The sequence below is a fragment of the Nomascus leucogenys genome, chromosome X, assembly GCF_006542625.1.
Source record: "Nomascus leucogenys isolate Asia chromosome X, Asia_NLE_v1, whole genome shotgun sequence".
In the NCBI taxonomy this organism is placed as follows: Eukaryota; Metazoa; Chordata; class Mammalia; order Primates; family Hylobatidae; genus Nomascus; species Nomascus leucogenys.
In genome coordinates this window covers 30,240,182-30,259,940 of record NC_044406.1, presented here as the reverse complement: position 1 = coordinate 30,259,940, position 19,759 = coordinate 30,240,182, and the positions used below count along the sequence as shown (strand labels likewise).

Genomic DNA, 19,759 nt, shown 5'->3' with positions numbered 1-19,759 from the left:
GAGTATAAAACTACTTTATAAGCCCTTAAACAATAAATATGCCAACAATCCTCAGCATACTTTTTGTCATTTTTTAGAGCATTCAATTGAGTTATATAACATGTGATACCAATAAATAATTAACTTTTTATTTATTTATTTAGAGACTGAGTCTTGCTTTGTCTCCCAGGCTGGAGTGCAATGGCATGATCTGGGCTCACTGCAACGTCTACATCCTAGTTTCAAGTGATTCTCCTGCCTCAGCCTCCCAAGTAGCTGGGATTACAGGCACGCGCCACCACTCCTGGCTAATTTTGTACTTTTAGTAGAGATAGGGTTTCACCATAATGATCAGGCTGGCCTTGAACTCCGGACCTCACGTGTTCTACCACCTCAGCCTCTCAAAGTGCTGGGATTACAGGCATGAGCCACAGCGCCTGGCCTATAATTAACTTTAAAAAATATTCTACTATCGAATGCCTGAAAAAATCATATTACTTCTATGTATTAAAAACAAACTATTATGTAAATAGGCCAGAGATACGGTGTCAGAGATGAGATTCCTTGCAAACAGTCTCTGAGACAAAAAGTTGCACACAGAAAGTTTATTGAGAAGTATTGTTGCTATTTATAAGGAAGTAAAGGAGGCAGTATTGGGCAGAGAAAAGCTCATCCACACTGCAGTTGCTACTGAGGCTTCAGCCCATGTGACAGGGACACTGGAGCTGGGGTGGTCTTTCAGAGTTCTCCTAAATTGAGGAGGAATCAATTTGACTTTTAAAGTAGGCTAGGAATAATATTTGTGGTGTGGGTGCATCGACTCCAGAAGAGGATCTTGATGAAGCATTACAGTATCCACTACAGAGAGGCACTGGCATATTCTGCTTACCCCACAAAGATTGCAATGAGAATGCAAGTAGGAGTAGTAAGGACATAAAATAAATCAATTATTTTCCACTGGGCCTTAATATATCAGAACCATTGGAATTTACAGGATGATATTTATTATAGTACTCCAAAAAAATCTCTTTTAAATCTCCTTAACTCAGAAGGAAATTTTTAAAAGTCCACAATTCGCCTGGTCTGTGAATTCCCTTTAAAAAAAAATGTGGTTTAATCAAATTTACAAGAAAAAAACGACCCCATCAAAAAAGTGGGGGAAGGATATAAACAGACACTTCTCAAAAGAAGACATTTATGTGGCCAACAAACATATGAAAAAAAGCTCATCATCACTGGTCATTAGAGAAATGCAAATCAAAACCGCAATGAGATACCATCTCACATCAGTTAGAAAGGCGATCATTAAACAGTCAGGAAACAACAGATGCTGGAGAGGATGTGGAGAAATAGGAATGCTTTTACACTGTTGGTGGGAGTGTAAATTACTTCAACCATTGTGGAAGACAGTGTGGTGATTCCTCAAGGATCTAGAACCAGAAATACCATTTGACTCAGCAATCCCATTACTGGGTATATACCCAGAGGATTATAAAACATTCTACTGTAGAGACACATGCACACATACGTTTATTGCGGCACTGTTTACAATAGCAAAGACTTGGAACCAACCCAAATGTCCATCAATGATAGACTAGATATAGAAAATGTGGCACATATACACCATAGAATACTACGCAGCCATAGAAAAGGATGAGTTCATGTCCTTTGTAAGGACATGGATGAAGCTGGAAACCATTATTCTCAGCAAACTAACACAGGAACAGAAAACCAAACACTACATGTTCTCACTCATAAGTGGGAGTTGAACGATGAGAACACATGGAGATGGAGAGGGGAACATCACACACCAGGGCCTGTTGGAGGATTGGGGGGCAGAGGGAGGGATAACATTAGGAGAAATACCTAATGTAGATGAAGGGTTGATGGGTACAGCAAACCACCATGGCAAGTGTATATCTACGTAACAAACCTGCACATTCTGCCCATGTATTCCAGAACTTAAAGTATAATTTTAAAAATGTGGTTTAAAAACAAAAACCACATAATACAAACTTTGCCAGCTTAACTGTTTTATGTGTACAAACCAGTAGTGTTAACTATATGTACATTGTTATTCAACAGATCTCTAGAATGTTTTCATCTCTCAAATCCGAAACTCCTAACCCACTGAAGAGCTCCTATTGCTCCCTGTACCCCAGCACTGGCAATATGACCATTCTACTTTCTGTTTCTAAAGAGTTTGATTACTTTAGATACATTATATAAAAGGAAGCATGCAATATTTGTCATTTTATGACTGGCTTATTTAACTTAGCATAATGTCTTTAAGGTACACCCAGGTTGTAGCATAGGAAACGATTTCCTTCTTTTTTGCGGCTGAGTAATATTCCATTGTGTCCTATACCACATTTTTTAATCCGTTTATCAATCAATGGACATTTTAGTTACTTCAGTTTTTGGCTATTGTGAATTAGGCTGCAGTTAATATGAGTGTGCAAATATCTCTTTAAGATACTGTTTTTAATTCTTTTGGATATACAGATGCTCATTGATTTACACTGGGATTACATCCCAGTCAGCCCATCATAAGTTGAAAATATCATGTCAAAAATTAATTTAATATACCTAACCTACCAAACATCATTGCTTAGCCTAGCCTACTTTAAATATGGTCAAAACATGTAGATTAGCCTACATCTGGGCAAAATCATGTGGCAACACAGTACATAGTAGAGTATCAATTATTTATCCTCATGATAAATATCATGCTGCAACCCAATATCTCAGAAGAGAGTATCATACTGCATATTACTAGCCCCAGAAAATATCAAAATTCAAAATTTGAAGTATGGTTTCTTAATGAATGCGTATCGCTTTCACACCATTGTAAAGTCCAAAAATTACAAGTTAGACCTTAGTAAGTTGTGGACTATCTGTAAACCCAGAAATGGGATTGCTGGATTATATGATAATTCTATTTTTATTTTTTGAGGAACCTCCATACTGTTTTCCATAGCAGCTACACCTTTTCACATTCCCACCAACAATGCAGAAGTGTTTCAGTTTCTCCGCATCCTTGCCAGCATATGTTATTTTCTGTTTATGATCACGGTCATCCTCATGGTTGTGAGCTAATATCTCATTGTGGTTTTTGTTCTTCCTTTGCATTTCCCCGATGATTGATGATGTTGAGTATCTTTTCAGATGCTTGTTGGCTGTGTATATATTTTCTTTGGAGAAATGTCTATTTAAATCCTTGCCCATTTTAAAATCAGGTTAATTGTTTTTGATGAATTCCTTATTAATTACTCAACTCAGAGCCTTTCTTCTTAAAATACAGATTGCTCAGAACCTTTCATCTAATTTACTAAATGTTGATCTTGAAGAAGTATTTTAATTTATCTGAATTTAGTTTCCTGTTCTATAAATTGATAGTAATCGTGTTTTCCCTATCCACACCAGAGTGGTATGATGAGGAACCAATGGAGAAAATGACTAAAAAGGCATTTTTATGCTGTCCAAATTCTGTGCAAATATATTATAATTGATTTGAACCAAAAGAATCTACATTTTAAGACTATTTAATACTGTCCCATTTACATTGCACTAATGGTTCCTCTTTTTTCTCCCTGATGAAGTTCTAGATTGAAACTCTGAGGAAGCTGTAAATCAGAGTTATATAACTCTGTTATATTAATTTATATAACTTCTCTGTCTCTCTATATATTTAGACTATATATACATATGCATATATATATTTAGAGAGAGAGTGAGATTGCACTTAAGGACTCTGCTTAGTACATTGCAACTTGTACCTCATTCTAATTGTGAAAACAACAACAAATTTTGATTGAGACCCTGTTATTTTTCAGACCTTTGGTCTTGTGAGGAAGGAAAAGGTGATTCTGACACTTATCTCAAATAGCTTATCATCTCCTCTGGTGGATGAGGCTTGTGAGGGCCTGACACATGGTAGAGGATCTTATTCATTATATAACAACTTTCAAAACACATTGCTAATTATTTTGCTACTTAAGGTGAAAATGTAGCTCTCCCAAACAAATAAGCGATTTAGACTGAATTTTGTAGAAAACACTGCTTACCTCATTTTGCTGAGTTTTCACTGCAGGGTCTTGTCTCTAACATTCAGATAGGAGGAACTCTATTTTAAAAAATTGAATAAACAAACCTAAATCAGAATAAATTATTTAATTCAGGAATTTTTTAAGGTGCTCAGAATTTTGGTAGAATATCAGTGTATTTTCTGTAATAAGAACTACACAATGCTCTCTAGCTGGTTATACTCACATGGTTATATGGATTTTATTCTGATAGCAGTTTTGCAACTGATGACCACCCTTCATCAATAGCGTGGTCTTTATTATGGTTTCATCTGGCTTTTTCTTCCCTTGTCTTCTGCACTGGGGTGCCTACTTCTTGGCTCTTAATATTACATACTCTACTTTTTTCATATACAAAGCTCTTGGTGCACTAATAGTGAATTTCTGCCAAAAGTGTTACTTTCTTCAAATATCCTGTCAAATGCTGGCTGCCTGATTTATTGACCTTATAGACTGACTATGTGAATCTTCCATTCTCTGTGGAATTCCATTCCACATTTTAACTTAAAGACTCTCTCTTTTCCAGCTATGTTCTCTCTGCTGGATAAGCATTTTTCTTTTAATTTCTGTGGTAATGGGAAGGGAATTTTAAATCCTGTTTTGTGTAGCAGTGTTTAATAGGTAAAAATGGATGCTGTATCAGCTATCTATTGCTGTGTAACAAGCTACCCCAAATGTAGAGACTTAAAATAAGAATCATTTTTTTTTAGCTCATGATTCTTGATTCTGCTTGGGGCTTGGTTCATCAAGGTGATTCTTTTGCTAGACTCCGCTGTGCTCATTCATGCACTCATGGTCAGCTGGTGGTTGATGACCACATGTGGCATTCATATGTCTGGTATAACTTTTTGGTTATAACTTGAGACAGTGTGGGTGACAGGATCACTTGCCTGTAATTATTCATCAGGCTAGCATAGTTCCATAGTGGTGGAAGGGTTCCAAGCATAGCCCAACACCCAAGCATTGTTAAGCCTCTGCTTATGTCATGTTTGCTGACACGTCATTACCCGAAACAAGTGACTTGACCAATCCATATTCAAGGAGTGGAGAAATAGACTATGGCTCTTAATGGGAGAATCTGGAATATCTCTTGCCAAAAGTGTAGATGCAAAAAGAGAATCTGTGGACATTTACTCTCCAGCAGAGATGTTGTCATTTTTGTCACTAAGACACTTCCTGTGTAATATTATTTATTATTCCTTGGCAGCCGTAAGTTTGTGGTTTACTTATGGATACTTCAGTGCCTGCCCAATATCATGTGGGAAAGAGAAGCCCTTAACAATTTCTCTTAATTTCCACTTCTGAGGAATGAGAAAAAACAAACTTGGATAGGCATAAATGATGTCCAGCACAAATTCTAAGCAGCTATTTGAGAGGTGACTGGATAGGGAGAGATAGAAAATCCTTTTAATTGAGACATTCTCAAACATAAGCAATTTTTCTTTCCTCAGGAGACATTTGGTAATGTCAGGAGACATTTTTGGTCGAACATCTAGGAGGGAGCTCTGGCCAGGGATACTGACCAGCAATTCTGATCCTACAACGCACAGGACAGCCACTCACGACAAAGAATTATCTGGGACAAAAATGTCAACAGTGCTGAGATTGAGAAACCTTGCTTTTCACTGAGCGCATGTAGATGAATTCATATAATGTTGGTTATAGAAGGGCACTTAGATGATGCAAATTAAAACAGGAAAAGGCAACGATTATTTCTCTATTCAAATTGGTGAAGGAAGGATACGTTTAAAGTCAGGTTGGAGATATTTCTCAAGGGTAATATTTAAGTTGTGAGTGGGTGCTAGATGCGCTTGATTGTTACAATCCATATTTTTATAGCTATATCAAATGATCTTCTCTCCCAAATTAAAATGGATATTAGATATATTTCATGGATACCATATATTATAAGCTATAGCTCTTAGAGTCAGAAGTATTTGAGTGATTAATAATTCTTGCATATTGGATGAGACATGTAAGAAAGATACCTGATGTCCCGTGATTCTTAGAAATATGTGCAGTGGTTAAGAACATTGTCTTGGAAACATCACTTGTTAATGTGAGATCCCGAACAAGTTTCGTTACCTTAGTAAAAAGAGGACGATAACATCTACCCTGAAGATGGTTTGGTAAAGGTGAAATAAAAGAGGGTTTATGAAGAACCTTGCCTGGCACATAAGAATCACTGAGTAAATGATGGGGATGATGGCAGTGTTGGTGGCAATTTATCTTACTTGTAAGTAGTAGCAAATATTTATTTGGATTATATTTTTAATAGCAAGAATCTATTAAAATGTAAGCGAATAGCACCATTAAGCTTTAAAAATCCATGGCTCCCAAACTTAACATTTTTTTTTCTGAAATCCAGAAATACAAATGGTTATCATGACTCCTTGAGTTCCAGTACTCTGGCCTTGCCTATGTAGAGTACAAGCATTTATTTTTCTAAAATAAGAATTATTGATGATACATGGGTCATATATTTTATTTACTCTTTAGAGCGACAGAAGAGAATGCAGACAAAAATAAGTGTTTACGTGTTCATAGTGTTTGTTTCTAATTTTCCAACTTGTATGTGCAGACTGTAAATATTTAGAGGGGAGACGTGAAATTCTTCCTTACCTACGCAATAGATTGTCTTAGAATCTAGACATGATTTCAGATTTTCTTAAGAGGTTCTCTTGAACTCTTACATAATTCATTAATCCAAATGCCGTCCTTTCAAAGATTCAAAAAGAAAATATTCTCCAATGTTGCTTACATGGAGGAGAGTTATTTTATCTACTAGTGAGATGGAAGTTGCTAACAATCTTTCCTATACCCCATAGTATTAAACAGTAATGCAATTTGACCGCATATAACATTGCTGTCCTCTGTTGAAACGGAATGATAAGGAGGAAGGGAATACTTAACAGCACTTTTTAGATATTCCCTCATAGAACTGTTAATGTGAGCCCAATAACTTATTTTGTAAGTTGAGTGATTTTTCAAATATAAAAGTAAAGCAAACAAAAAAAGTTACCCACATTCATACAACAAAGCTAGAAATAGAGTATGTGCTTCTTGCTTTCTTATCAACCAAAGGAGACCTGTGAATTACAGGAAAACCATGTGTGAATACTTCAAAGGAAATATGCCAAACACATTGTGTGTGTGTTTTAAAAGATTTAGTAGCTTCTTTAAAGCTCTAAGTAAAGCTGTTAGTCTGACTAATCATGTACCCCTGAAACCAATTAAATTTTCAGACTAGAGAAATGTTCTTCAAACACTTGAAAAAAATAAGAGTTCCTTCCCAAAGCCAACACCTTTTAATTAACAAAATACTCAGAGCAAAGCTGCAGTTTGCAATAGTATATTACACCTACTGTTATTCGTGCTACCATTCTGGTGTGCCAAACTCAATTCATTTCAGCTATTTTGAGCTTGATTTTCTGTCTGCTTAACTATGGAGGGAAAACCACAATTTTAGTAGAGTCTTTTTAATTTTCTAATGAATGCATGAGAAAGGTATTATGCTACATAGTATGTCCTCAGACTATTCAGATGCCCTCTCTCTCTCTTGCTCTCTCTGTCTCTGTCTGTCTCTCTTTACACACACACACACACACACACACACACACACAATGTGTGTATCTATCTGTCTACCTAGATATACGGTTTAATTTTGCACATTGTAATACATCTGGTTCTGGCAGAAGGTGATTGAGCAAAAAACAAACAAATAAAACCCACCCAAATCTGTTACTGGAGGAACCTTTAATAGCATAACATCAGAAAGACTATTTTCAGTAAGGACCCTAGGCAGGAAAAGACAATTCCTCCAATGGACTTGAGAAGAATACCCTTAGTCTCTGAGGTGATTAGAGAGGCTGAGATCTGAACCAGCTAATACCAGAGCCAGCTTCTTGTAACCCAAGATAGGGGCATAAGGCAAGGGGTGAATGCCCAGGCATGAACAGACTTGGGGTTAAGATTAAATAGGATACACAGGAAAGGATTTCCGCCAGCTGGAGGGGAAACCATTTCCCATGCTCCTTAGGGATGACAACTGGAGACCCAGCCCAGAACATCATTGAAAATTCTATGTAATAGTTTATCTATCCTAACTCTTTACCCGTTCTAGATTACAGATTCAGGCACTCTTAGCAAAACAAATTCTCTTTCAGTCTTTTAAAATATCGAGTTAACAGGCAATATCCTTGGCACAACAATATGACCCTGCCTGACCCTTAGAACTATGAACAGGTTACTCAGACTCTGCAAAACCACTAACAAATCTGACCAGCCTACACTTCACTGAAAAAGGTGATTTGCATATATTTCTAGTACTATGACATGGTGGAAAAGAAAGAACCTCATATGTGTTAGATAAAGGTAAAGGCATCTGAAGTGCAGTAGGAATCAATGTGATATATATAATAAAATAAGATAAATAGGCCGGGCATGGTGGCTCATGCCTGTAATCCCAGCATTTTCGGAGGCCGAGGCGGGCGGATCACGAGGTCAGGAGATCGAGACCATCCTGACCAACATGGTGAAACCCCATCTCTACTAAACTACAAAAAATTAGCTGGGCATGGTGGCAAATGCCTGTAGTCCCAGATACTCGGGAGGCTGAGGCAGGGGAATCACTTGAACCCACGAGGCAGAGGTTGCAGTGAGCTGAGATCACACCACTGCACTCCAGCATGGCAACAGAGCAACACTCCATCTCAAAAAAAAAAAAAAAAAAAAAAAAAAAAAAAAAAAAAAGATAAATATTTCAGGACCTCAAAACTTCTCTCCTTTGAAACACTTTAATTAAAAAATGAAAAAAATATATACATGCATGAATCTAGAGGCAAGTCTTTTTAGAAAACATAAAATATTTTAAGTAATGTTTTTCTGAACAGAAATGGCTCTAATGTGTGAGAGGTCGATGAAGATTAGCCTCTTGCTTCTTTATGTTTTAAAGTTTATTCCTTGAGACCCAAAGTTTCTGACTTTAGAATCCAACTCTCAACTACCAGCAGCTATCCTCTAGACATTTTCAAAATCCTCCAAAACCTAATAGTGGTGCAAGATTTTGTCCTTCCTGGTGATAACTAGATTTAAGTAAGAAAATGTTGAAGTCTAAAAAGTGTTTAGGACCCACAAGAAAGGTGTAATTCTGTTCCTCATAGAGATATTTTAATTACACACTTCTTATTCTGGTCCTCCCCAAAACACAGAAATCTAGAGTTGACATTTAAAGAGAAAATGAGATTTTTGTCTGGAAACAGGAGAGAAAAGTTTTCAAGAAGTATAGAAAGCGTATGAAACGGCACAAAGTTTGAAATGGCCTGTGCTCATGAGAGAATGCAGAATAGACAGGGGTGTGGAGGAGCCTGGAAATAATGGAGGGAGGTAAGGCTGGAGTGTCAAGTCTGGTTCAGAGTACAGAGCGTAAAATCCCATACGAATGTGGAACATGAGGAGCCAATAACCATTGTGTGAGAAACGCAGGAAAAAGAGAAGAAAAAAATCCACATAGCGTACTTACAGTCAGAACAATCCTAGGAGGTGACTTACACGTATCATGTAATAAAATCCGTAACAGAATTCCATTAGATTGGTACTGTTTTCATAGTTACACAGGTGAAAACTCTTGAGGGTCAAGATGTTCAGTGTAGCAGGCATAGTATAATTCCTTACCTCAAGACGCCTCCAATGTCAGTGAACATTACTTTTCCAAGATTGTCTATTTAGGAAATAGTAAGGCCAATTGTCTATGAAGGAAGTACTATTATAATTGCCATTTTACAGAGGAGTAAATGGAGATTCAGAGAGGTTAAGTCATGTGACTATAGTTACACAGCTAAAAAAAAAAAATGGTAGAACAAGGATTCAAATACAACAATCTGGTCCTACAAAGCCTAAATATTCTACACCCTTCGTTAGAAAAAAAAAATGTATGTGTGTGGGGTTGGGGGCAAATAAATTGACTGGCTGTATTTTCTCTCTTTAATATTTGATCTTTCATTGTCTGCCCCAAGCAGTGGGTCTTCCTCCATTATCCTCTTGTGAAAACAGCTAAAATCACCTAACTAGTAAAAACCTAGGCATGTTTTGTGTTCTCGCCTCCATTCTTCCATTCTAATGGGTGCTTGTTAAATTTTAGTACTCATTGTATGGAGAAGACCTCTAAGTTCACTAAAGAGCTTACTGCACATTGACTTTTCTTTAGATTCAAAGGGAATCAATTGAGCACCTCCTATACTCCAGGACATGTGCAAGATGCAAGAGATAGAGCAGTGAGAAAGTCTGATAAGCTTTCCCCTCCCTTTCCCAGCAGTGTACAGATAGATGTTCTTCAGGTGGTGCATGCTGGAGAAGAGAAGACCAGAAATACTGGCCTGATGGGTCTATAGATGAGATTATCTGCCCATGACTGGCGCAGAGATGTCTGCATTGCTAGACCTCTCCATCTTCCTCTGAATATGCTTCAGCTAATTTATGATCCCAATGGCATATTTAGTCATCATGAACCATTCTCTCTTTTTGAGTTTCAGGCCCTGGCCTTGCTTTTCAATAGCTTCCCTCCCTCCCTTCCTTCCTCCTTCCCTCCCTTACTGCCTGGCTTCCTGACTTCCTTCCTTCCTGCCTTCCTGCCTTGTCTTGCCTTGCTTTTCGATAGATTCCCTACCTCCCTCCCTTCCTCCTTCCTCCCTCCCTCCCTCCCTGACTTCCTTCTTTCCTTCTTCCTTTCTGTCTTTTTCCAAACGTGCTTTTCAGGAAACAGTGGTCTGCATGTTGAAGTCTGATTAATTCTCTACTTCCTCATCCTTCACTCTATTGAAATTTAGTGTGACATGATCATTTCCACCTCATTAGGTACTTCTTTCATGGTCAGAAATAAGTCTGGAGAAAAAAAAATCTCATGTCTCTGCTCTTATTTGAGGGTCAAATTTTCAATGAGTCACTTTTTAAAAAAGCATTTTCTGACACTCCCATAAGCTTGAAATCCTCCTAAATTGCTGTATATTGCCTCAGTATACATTGTGTATCTATTTTAGGAACACTCCATCCACATTTGCCAGTCAGCCTGGTGTTCTGCAGTTAGTTCCTACAGTGATATTTTAATTTAGCTCTCTTTTCATCCTCACGCATGCATCCTCTCTGGATATTTAGCTCCTTTCCTGGAATCCCTTTTAAGATTTCTAGATCTTTTTGCTTCCATGAGTTCTTCTCTTGGACTGTGACACAAAACACTATTCCTTCTTTACATTACATTTAATTCTTTCTAGAAAGAGCCTCAGAGTAGTCAGATAGCTTTGAGAAACAAAACTTTTTCTTTATCGCCTCAGTGTTACTGCCTTTCAATCATTATTTGGTGACATAAATTTTTTTATTCTCTCTGACAATTAAAACACTATTTTTTTCTGTCTGCATTGATCAAAATTAGTTCCTTCATTCATAGAAAACGCTTGGTGTCCCTGAGAAGCTTGAGAGACAAGAAACATTCTTCCATTCTACTCATCTTCTGTAATGAGGCGACAACCTTAAAAACACAGTTACATAGCCATAAAAATTAATGATTGGCTACCTCAGAATGAAAATTCAATGTCTCATTTTTTTAAATGTTCTTAGAATAGTTCACTGGTTGTCCATGCCTCTGAGTCTCCTGTTGAGATGTCTTTTGCAGCTTTCCTTGAAACCTTTTATTCCGAACTACGTAGTCCAATAATTTTGCCACCAATCTTCTGGTTATATTATGCTCCTGAGTCTATTGTCTGCAAACTTGATTAGGCATTCCTTCACCTCACCACTCACCTCTGATAACCCAGCTGTGTGTTGGTATTTAGTATCAATTCACACCAGCAAGTTCAGCCCTTTTCAATCAATATAGGGCCACACACAGACCTTTGACTGACTACTCCCCAAGTATTTCACATTTTGGGGCCTTATCTCCAGTTTCTCACCACAGTTGTTCATCACCGTGTTTCTTACTAGCCAAGTGTTTATAAAAACAGTAATACCTAACATTATTGATCACCTACTATAGTGTCAGGTGCTGTAATAATATTACTGTGATGATGATGATTATGCTGCTGTTTCTGGCATTGTCATACATGTATTGCTTGTACTACTCATTGAATCTACACAACTGCCCTTATGACATTTACCCTATTATTATTCTTCTTTTAAGGTAAATACATGAAAAATGCTTCCCACTTTGCCTTGCTTACTGCTTACTGCTAGTATTGAACAAATGTTAGAACTGAAACTTAGAGAGGTTACGTGACTTAACCAAGGTCCCAGAGTTCCTAAGGCAGAGAGCAGGATTGTCTACCAGGCATTTTAATTCTAGTACTACTCATCTTAACCATTACCATAGGCTGACTTACTCTACAGTGTCCAACACTATTCATATTAAGATTTATTTAATGACTTTGAAACAATATTTCATGTCTAAATAGAAAAACTACTAGCTCGCATTTTTAAGAAAATATCGTATCTTGGTTTTTCTTCGCTGCTGGCCAGTTTACTAACAATCTTAAATAAAAAGAAAAAAATGTGATAAACTGCTCCCAGTATAAAATACAGAGCTAAGACAAGAACGTTTCATTGGCTTTGATTTCCCTAGGGTCCAACTCCAAATTAATTTACTTCCTATTCAAGGGAATTTTAAATCAGAAAGAAGATCTTATCCCATCTTGTTTTGCCTTTTTTTTTTCTTTGAATAAAAAAAAATAAGTAAAATTTATTTCCCTGGTAAGGTCTGAAAACTTTTGTTTTCTTCACCACTTCCACAATGTATATGATTGTTATTGAGAAGGCCTATTTAACTTAAATTACTTGTCCAGGCATGAGAATGAGCAAAATCGTTTTTTAAAAAATTGTTAAATGTGTATTAATGAAAAGGTTGAATCTTTTCATTTTCTACCATGTGTTGCTAAACAAAGTATCCACATTGTTAGAAAAAGATGTATAATGTCATGAATAAGAGTTTGGCTCAAATTGTTACTCTTCAATTAAATTTGACATATTGTTATTGAAATTGGCTCTTTAGCTTGTGTTTCTAATGTTTCTTTTTCTTCTTTTTTCCTTTTTGCGAAAACCCAAAATATTTTAGCTCCTACTCAGACTGTTACTCTGGTGACACAACCTGTGGTTACTAAGGAAACTGCCATCTCCAAACTAGAAATGCCATCTTCCTTGATGTTGGAGGTACCTGCTCTGGCAGATTTCAACCGGGCTTGGACAGAACTTACCGACTGGCTTTCTCTGCTTGATCGAGTTATAAAATCACAGAGAGTGATGGTGGGCGACCTTGAGGATATCAACGAGATGATCATCAAGCAGAAGGTATGAGAAAAAATGATAAAAGTTGGCAGAAGTTTTTCTTTAAAATGAAGATTTTCCACCAATCACTTTGCTCTCCTAGACCATTTCCCACCAGTTCTTATGCAACTGTTTCTCTCTCAGCAAACACATTACTCTCACTATTCAGCCTAAGTATAATCAAAGATATAAATTAATGCAATTAACAAAAGTAGCCATACATGAAAAAGGAAATATATAAAAAAAGGAGAAACCTTACAAGAATAGTTGGCTGAGTTAAATTTGCTAAACAACCTGGTATTTTAAAAATCTATTTTATACCAAATAAGTCACTCAACTGAACTATTTACATTTAAACTGCTTGTTTTGGCACTACGCAACCCAACATATTGCAGAATCAAATATAATAGTCTGGGAATTGATTATTATCCCCTCTTCTAAGTTGTCTGTGCCAAATTTCCTCCTCCGATGATAAGGATAATTGAAAGAGAGCTATAAATTAAAAAGAGAAAAGTAACAAAACATAAGATATTTAAAAATACCCTAGATCTTAAAGTTGGCATTTATGCAATGCCATGTTCAAATGAACATGTTTTTAATACAAAGAGTGCATTTTTCAGCCTCAGTGTAATCCATTTGGCAAAATTATGACATCAACTAGAAACATTAGAATACATTGATGTAAATATGGTTTACCTAGCTAGATCAAATATACTATATGTCTTTTATATTTGTGAATGGTTAAGAAAAATAATGTTGGAATTGTTATACATTAAAGGTTTTTCACTTTTAACAGCTTTCAAGCCTTTCTAAAGAAATACAAAGTTGTGCTGAAGGTATTTAGGTATTAAAGTACTACCTTTTGAAAAAACAAGAAATGAGGCAGACAGAGTAAGGGGAATTTCTTTGTAAAATAAACTTCACCAATTCCATAGGAATAAAAGTAATTTGATAGTAAACAACCTGCATTTAAAGGCCTTGAGCTTGAATATAGAAGACCTGAATTCAGTGCCATTTGCAAGTGTTTGTGGTCAAGCCATCTCTGGATCTTTGTTTCCTATTCTGAGTACAGAGCATGCAGAGTACACATTCACATTCACAATATACTTATGGATATGGATGTATATAAATATATGTAAATACCACATGTATGTACATGAAAATTTGTTTTACGTCTGCTTTATAAAAAGTAATTAGAGCCACGTTTTTCAGAAAAAGTAACTGAGGCTCATAGATGTCAAATTCCCAGTAAGTAGCAGAACAAGGATTCAAATCCAAGTCCATTTGATTCCTAAGCCTGTGTTATTACTTGCTACATATACTGCCTGCAGGCTGCAGGCAGTATATGTAGCAAGTAATATATATACTGCAAGTAATACATACCATTGCTGCGGTAATAACTGTAACTGCAGTTCCTATTTAGTGATTTGTATGTAGATGTAGATTTTTATCATTGCTACGTACTGATGCATACAGAAACAAGAGGTGTGTTCTTTCACAATACCATACTGAGTTATATAATACTCCCAGGACTTTTATTTACCAAAGGAAACAATATTTTATGATGTTTAAAACCCAGGTTTTGAAGTTACATTGTCTGGGTTCAAAGCTTGGCTCCCAAGCTGTGTGACCTTGAGTAAGTTATTCTGCCTCCCTGAGCCCAAGTTTATCTAGCTATAAAATGTGGATAGTTGTACTATCTGCCTTGCAGTTTGTCATCAGGATTAAGTTGGTTGGTACATGAAAAATGCTTCCCACTTTGCCTTGCTGACTGCTTACTGCTAGTATTGAACAAATGTTAGTAATTATATTTGGTTCCACCACAAACTCTAGAAATCTAAACCAATGATGGCATGTGTATTATGCAAACTGTATATCACATCATAATATTATATGGAAATGAGAGCTTGTTTCCACTTCTGTAGCCCAGTCTACCATTGACATAGCTTCCTGCAGAAGTTACCAGATAATAGATTGGGAGAGAAAGTCCACACTTCCTTGTGACAGGTTTGTGAGTCCAGCATTTAGGGAAGTCATTGATGTGCTCAGTAGTCTCCAGAGTTCTCTAAATAAATTTGTCCTTTTCAGAAAGGACTACTAATTTGATGCCCCCTCACAGAGATCATCTTTAAATATAGGTCAAAAACTAACGTAGAGGGCCAGGTGCAATTTTTCACGCCTGCAGTCCCAGCACTTTGGGAGGCTGAGGCAAGTGGATCACTTGAGGTCAGGAGTTTGAGACCAGCCTGGTCAACATGGCAAAACCCCATCTCTACTGAAAATAAAAAAATTAGCTGGTGTGGTGGCACATGTCTATAATCCCAGCTACGAGGGAGGCTGAGGCAGGAGAATCACTTGAATCCTGGACCAGAGGTTCCATTGAGCTGAGGTCGCGCCGTTGCACTCCAGCCTGAGCGACAGAGTGAGACTCCATCTCTGAAAAAAAAAAAATGTAGGGGGAAAAATCAAAAGCCATTTCTGAGACACAAAAATACAGGATTTATAAATTATATATAGTATATATAAAATATTTTTAAAATATATATAGCATATTATATATAATGATATGTAATGTACGTATATTATATATTTATAAAAAAATCTAATCTCCCTTCTCTTGCTTGCTGAATAGGGGGATGCTTTGCCTGCCTCTTCCTCTTATATTAAAATATAATTCTTAAAGACATTGTCAGTTCTTGGCTTTTATAGCCTCAATCACCAAATTGTCAGTAAAATGGCCCTAAATAATCATTAAACAAATGTGTGCAAGAGGGGAAATAAGAAGGAGAAGTAAGTGTGGGGAGGATTTTATTATAATTTCAGGAAATCAGTATCAATTTTATGTAAAGTTTTAAATAAAGCAATCCCAACTTTAATGTTTGACGTGTGAAAAATCAGGCAAAATTCCAAAAGGGCTTTATACACTGAAAAAAAACTTTGCTAACACCTATCCATTTTTATTATTTTAACCAACTTCTATTGAGCTGCCACTAAGTACCTGGGAAATATAAAGTTGTACAACATAGAATGTGCAGCTAAAAGAGGTTGAAGGAAGAAAATAATAACACTATGACAGAGATAAATTTTAGGATAATAGCTAACCCATACTTAGCACTAATGATATGCCAGTCATTGATCTAAGTACTTCATGTGAATTCTTTAATGCTTACAACATCACTGTGAGGTAGATACAGAGGCACAGTAAGGATAATAACCTGCCTGAGATCGAGGAAGAAAGACAATGATGAGATGTGAACTCAAGCAGTTTGGTTCCAGAGTTCTCTCCCTTAAACCTCATAGTTTTCAACTTCTCTGATATTGTGTGAGTGATGCTGTTGGGGCTTTCTTCAGGGAAAACTAAGCCAGGAGAGAGAATGGATGCTAGTGAGATATTCCTGAAGAAGATAAAACTTAAGCCAAGCATTAAAGAATGAGTTGGAATTAGCTAGCTAGATAAAATGAGAAGGGCAATCCAGGCAGAGGGAACAGACTGTGCTTTTCACTGAGGTGGAAAAAAACACAGTATGTGATAGGAATTGTGATTCCATATGGTTGAATTATTAAGGGTATATGATGAGGAAGAAATTGATGAGGTTGAATAGAGAGGACTGGGGCTAAATAATGGGAATCCTTTGTTGCCAGGCTGAGGAATTTTGATGATGGCCTACAGGCAGTGGCAACCCTGAAAGGATTGTAAACAGGAAAATAAAATCATCAAATATAGTTTAGCTGCCTATCAATTAGAGCTCTCTGGATGCAAGCAACAGAAATCATTCTCTGATTAAATCAGGCAGAAAGTAAATGTGCTGTAATTAGCATAAAGGCAATGGAACAAAACTTACAAAAGGAAAAAGAATCTGAGCATGCCTTTCTGGGCATGCGGCTAGCAAGATGTATTCCAGTCTGTTTGTGATACTCTCTTTTCTCCATCCTGTGTGTAACTCTGTTCAAATTTTAAAGTCTTAAAAGAGAGCCCAGTTCACCTTGCTTGGGTCACATGTCAATACATGAGCTAGAAGGGAGCAGAAAACTTTGATTTAAATCCCCCTCCTCCCAAAGTCTCGAAATTAGGGAAAGGCGATTCTCCTGAATAGAAACTGGGGTCTATTGACGATAGAAGAAGGAAATGATTCTGGCCAACCACTAAACAATAATTGTCCACTGAACTCAGTCAAGAACATGTAGAATAAGTTGGAGGATAGAGCAAATAAAGGAGATTTGTAGGAGGTAATTATTATGATCTAAAGCAAGCTTGTTCAACTCATGGCCTGTGAGCCACATGCGGCCCAGGATGGCTTTGAATGTGGCCCGACACAAATTTGTAAACTTTCTTAAAACATGAGATATTTTTGTGACTTTTTTTCACTGATCAGCTATCATTAGAGTTAGTGTATTGTATGTGTGGCCCAGGACAATTCTTCTTCCAATGTGGCCCAGGGAAGCCACAAGATTGGATACAGCTGATCTAAAGCAACAGGTTCATCTACTCAACTTTGCAATGTGTAGACCTGAAATAAAGACCATTCATATACCAATACCTGAAATATAAATTTGTTTGACCATGACACGTACAGTAATTGGTTCTCAGTAAATGTGGATAGCTTGATGGATAATGTGAATGCAATGTGATAAGGAAACTTCATATTCAACAAAGATTGGAATGTGAGGATTATAATTATAATTCCAAAGCATCAGAAGTTAGATAATGCAATAAGACATTTTATGACTCAAGGCAAAGGTAGTTATGAGATTCAGACCAAACCTTAGACATGCAGTAATTGAAATATTTGCCACAGAAAGGGTATAAGGACATGACATTCAAGTAAGCTAGCCTTTTACTAGCTTTAGACTTTGAATTCAGAAAACATATATTTGGTGAAAAGCTTATGGTCTCCTTTAGTATGTATTGCTTGATTAAAGTATTATTTTAGAAAATGGTGAGCTGCTCCCATTTTGAAATAAAAATAATTTTTACTAAGTGAATTATATTCAGTGAAAAAAATGGAAGCTACAATTGCAACTTTAATTTTTTTAAGTTTTAAGAATACAGCCATTTTAAAAAATTAAGCAAATCTGCTTCATTTTAGACAGTAGAAAATATACCATTATCTTTCAGAAGAATAGAGATGTGAAATATGCAAATTAAGTCTTTAGAAGTAAAACACACATGAAGTTCAAAGTTTAATTTCTAGAATTGTGAATCAATAGCAGTAGATGATTTGTGCTTTATCGCTTAGTGTCAGATAAATCTGATTAAAAAATGCTTTTTCTGTTTCATCACATAAACATAAGTAAAATTGCTCTGAAACAACAATATTTGACAAGAATTAGCAGTTTTCTTTTTTGACATAATCTATCAAATGAAGGGAAAAATATGTCCTGGGTTTTGCTCTGAGAGTGATTATTAAATCTGACCCTTAAGGAAAGGAAGGAGAGAACAAAGAAGGGAGGAAAGAAAGGGAAGGAAGGAGGAGGAAAGGGAAAAAAAGGAAGGAAGAGAGGAAGGAAAGCAGGAAAAAGGGGAAGGAGGGAGAAAAGACAAAAGAAAGAAAGGTAGCAAGGAAAGAAAAAAAGACAAGAAAGGAATATTAAAGAGGACAAAAGAGGAGTGAGGAAACAAGGAAATGGAAGAGGGATGGTGGGAGACAGGAGGGAGAGAGGTGGAAGGGGAAATATGAAGAGAGGTTTGCGGCAGTGGAGACTAGTGTTGCTATCAACAAATAGAATTTAGATGGCCATATGATATTATTTTTCATAATACCGGTGTCTGATTGCCTGTGGTGAGTTAATTGTAGTCTTTTTTTGCATTCCGTTTAGCCAGGTGTGCAGGATAATTCATCACAAAATCTCAACCACTGCACTTGTATTGAATAAAGAATTGAATTGACAAAGGCATTTTATCCTCCAATAAGACCTTTCCAGATTGGGGTTGAGACAAATTGGCCAATCTGGACAAGATGATAATAGCATTGTTCAAGATTCATTTTTAACCACACGTTGCACTGTTACCTGGGAGATTTCATTATCTAAAGATTGAATGAGCAGTTTTAGTGGGTATAGTGTGTATTTAAATGGGACATAATTATTTGAATGAGTTTAATTTTTGTTGTTGTTGTTAAGGTCAAAGTACTTAAAAATTATGATTTTTTAAAACTCTGTCTATACACAAAAAGCATTTGAATTAGCTACAGAATAATTCTGATTATAACTTTTGTTGAATAGATGCAGTCAAAATCTGATTACTAAACAACTTGTAGAGTATAGCCCTGGAAGAATTGATGGGACAATGTGTGGATAAAGTGGCATTGGCTATTTAAACTAAAAGCAATACAAAACAGAATGTTTCTTGGTTTTATTCTATTGTCACAAACCCAGCAGAAAGTGGGTATTAC

At 36.4% G+C, this 19,759-nt stretch overlaps 1 protein-coding gene across 2 annotated transcripts in view; it reads left to right on the top strand.

The window, feature by feature from the left end:
* Positions 1 to 19,759, top strand: part of DMD (dystrophin) — a 1,770,560-nt gene that overhangs the window by 1,090,679 nt on the left and 660,122 nt on the right. For both annotated transcript variants that reach the window (XM_030807549.1, XM_030807550.1), the window contains one exon: positions 13,159 to 13,391. In XM_030807549.1, coding sequence (XP_030663409.1) covers positions 13,159 to 13,391 — 233 coding nt within the window. The remainder of the gene's footprint in view (positions 1 to 13,158; positions 13,392 to 19,759) is intronic.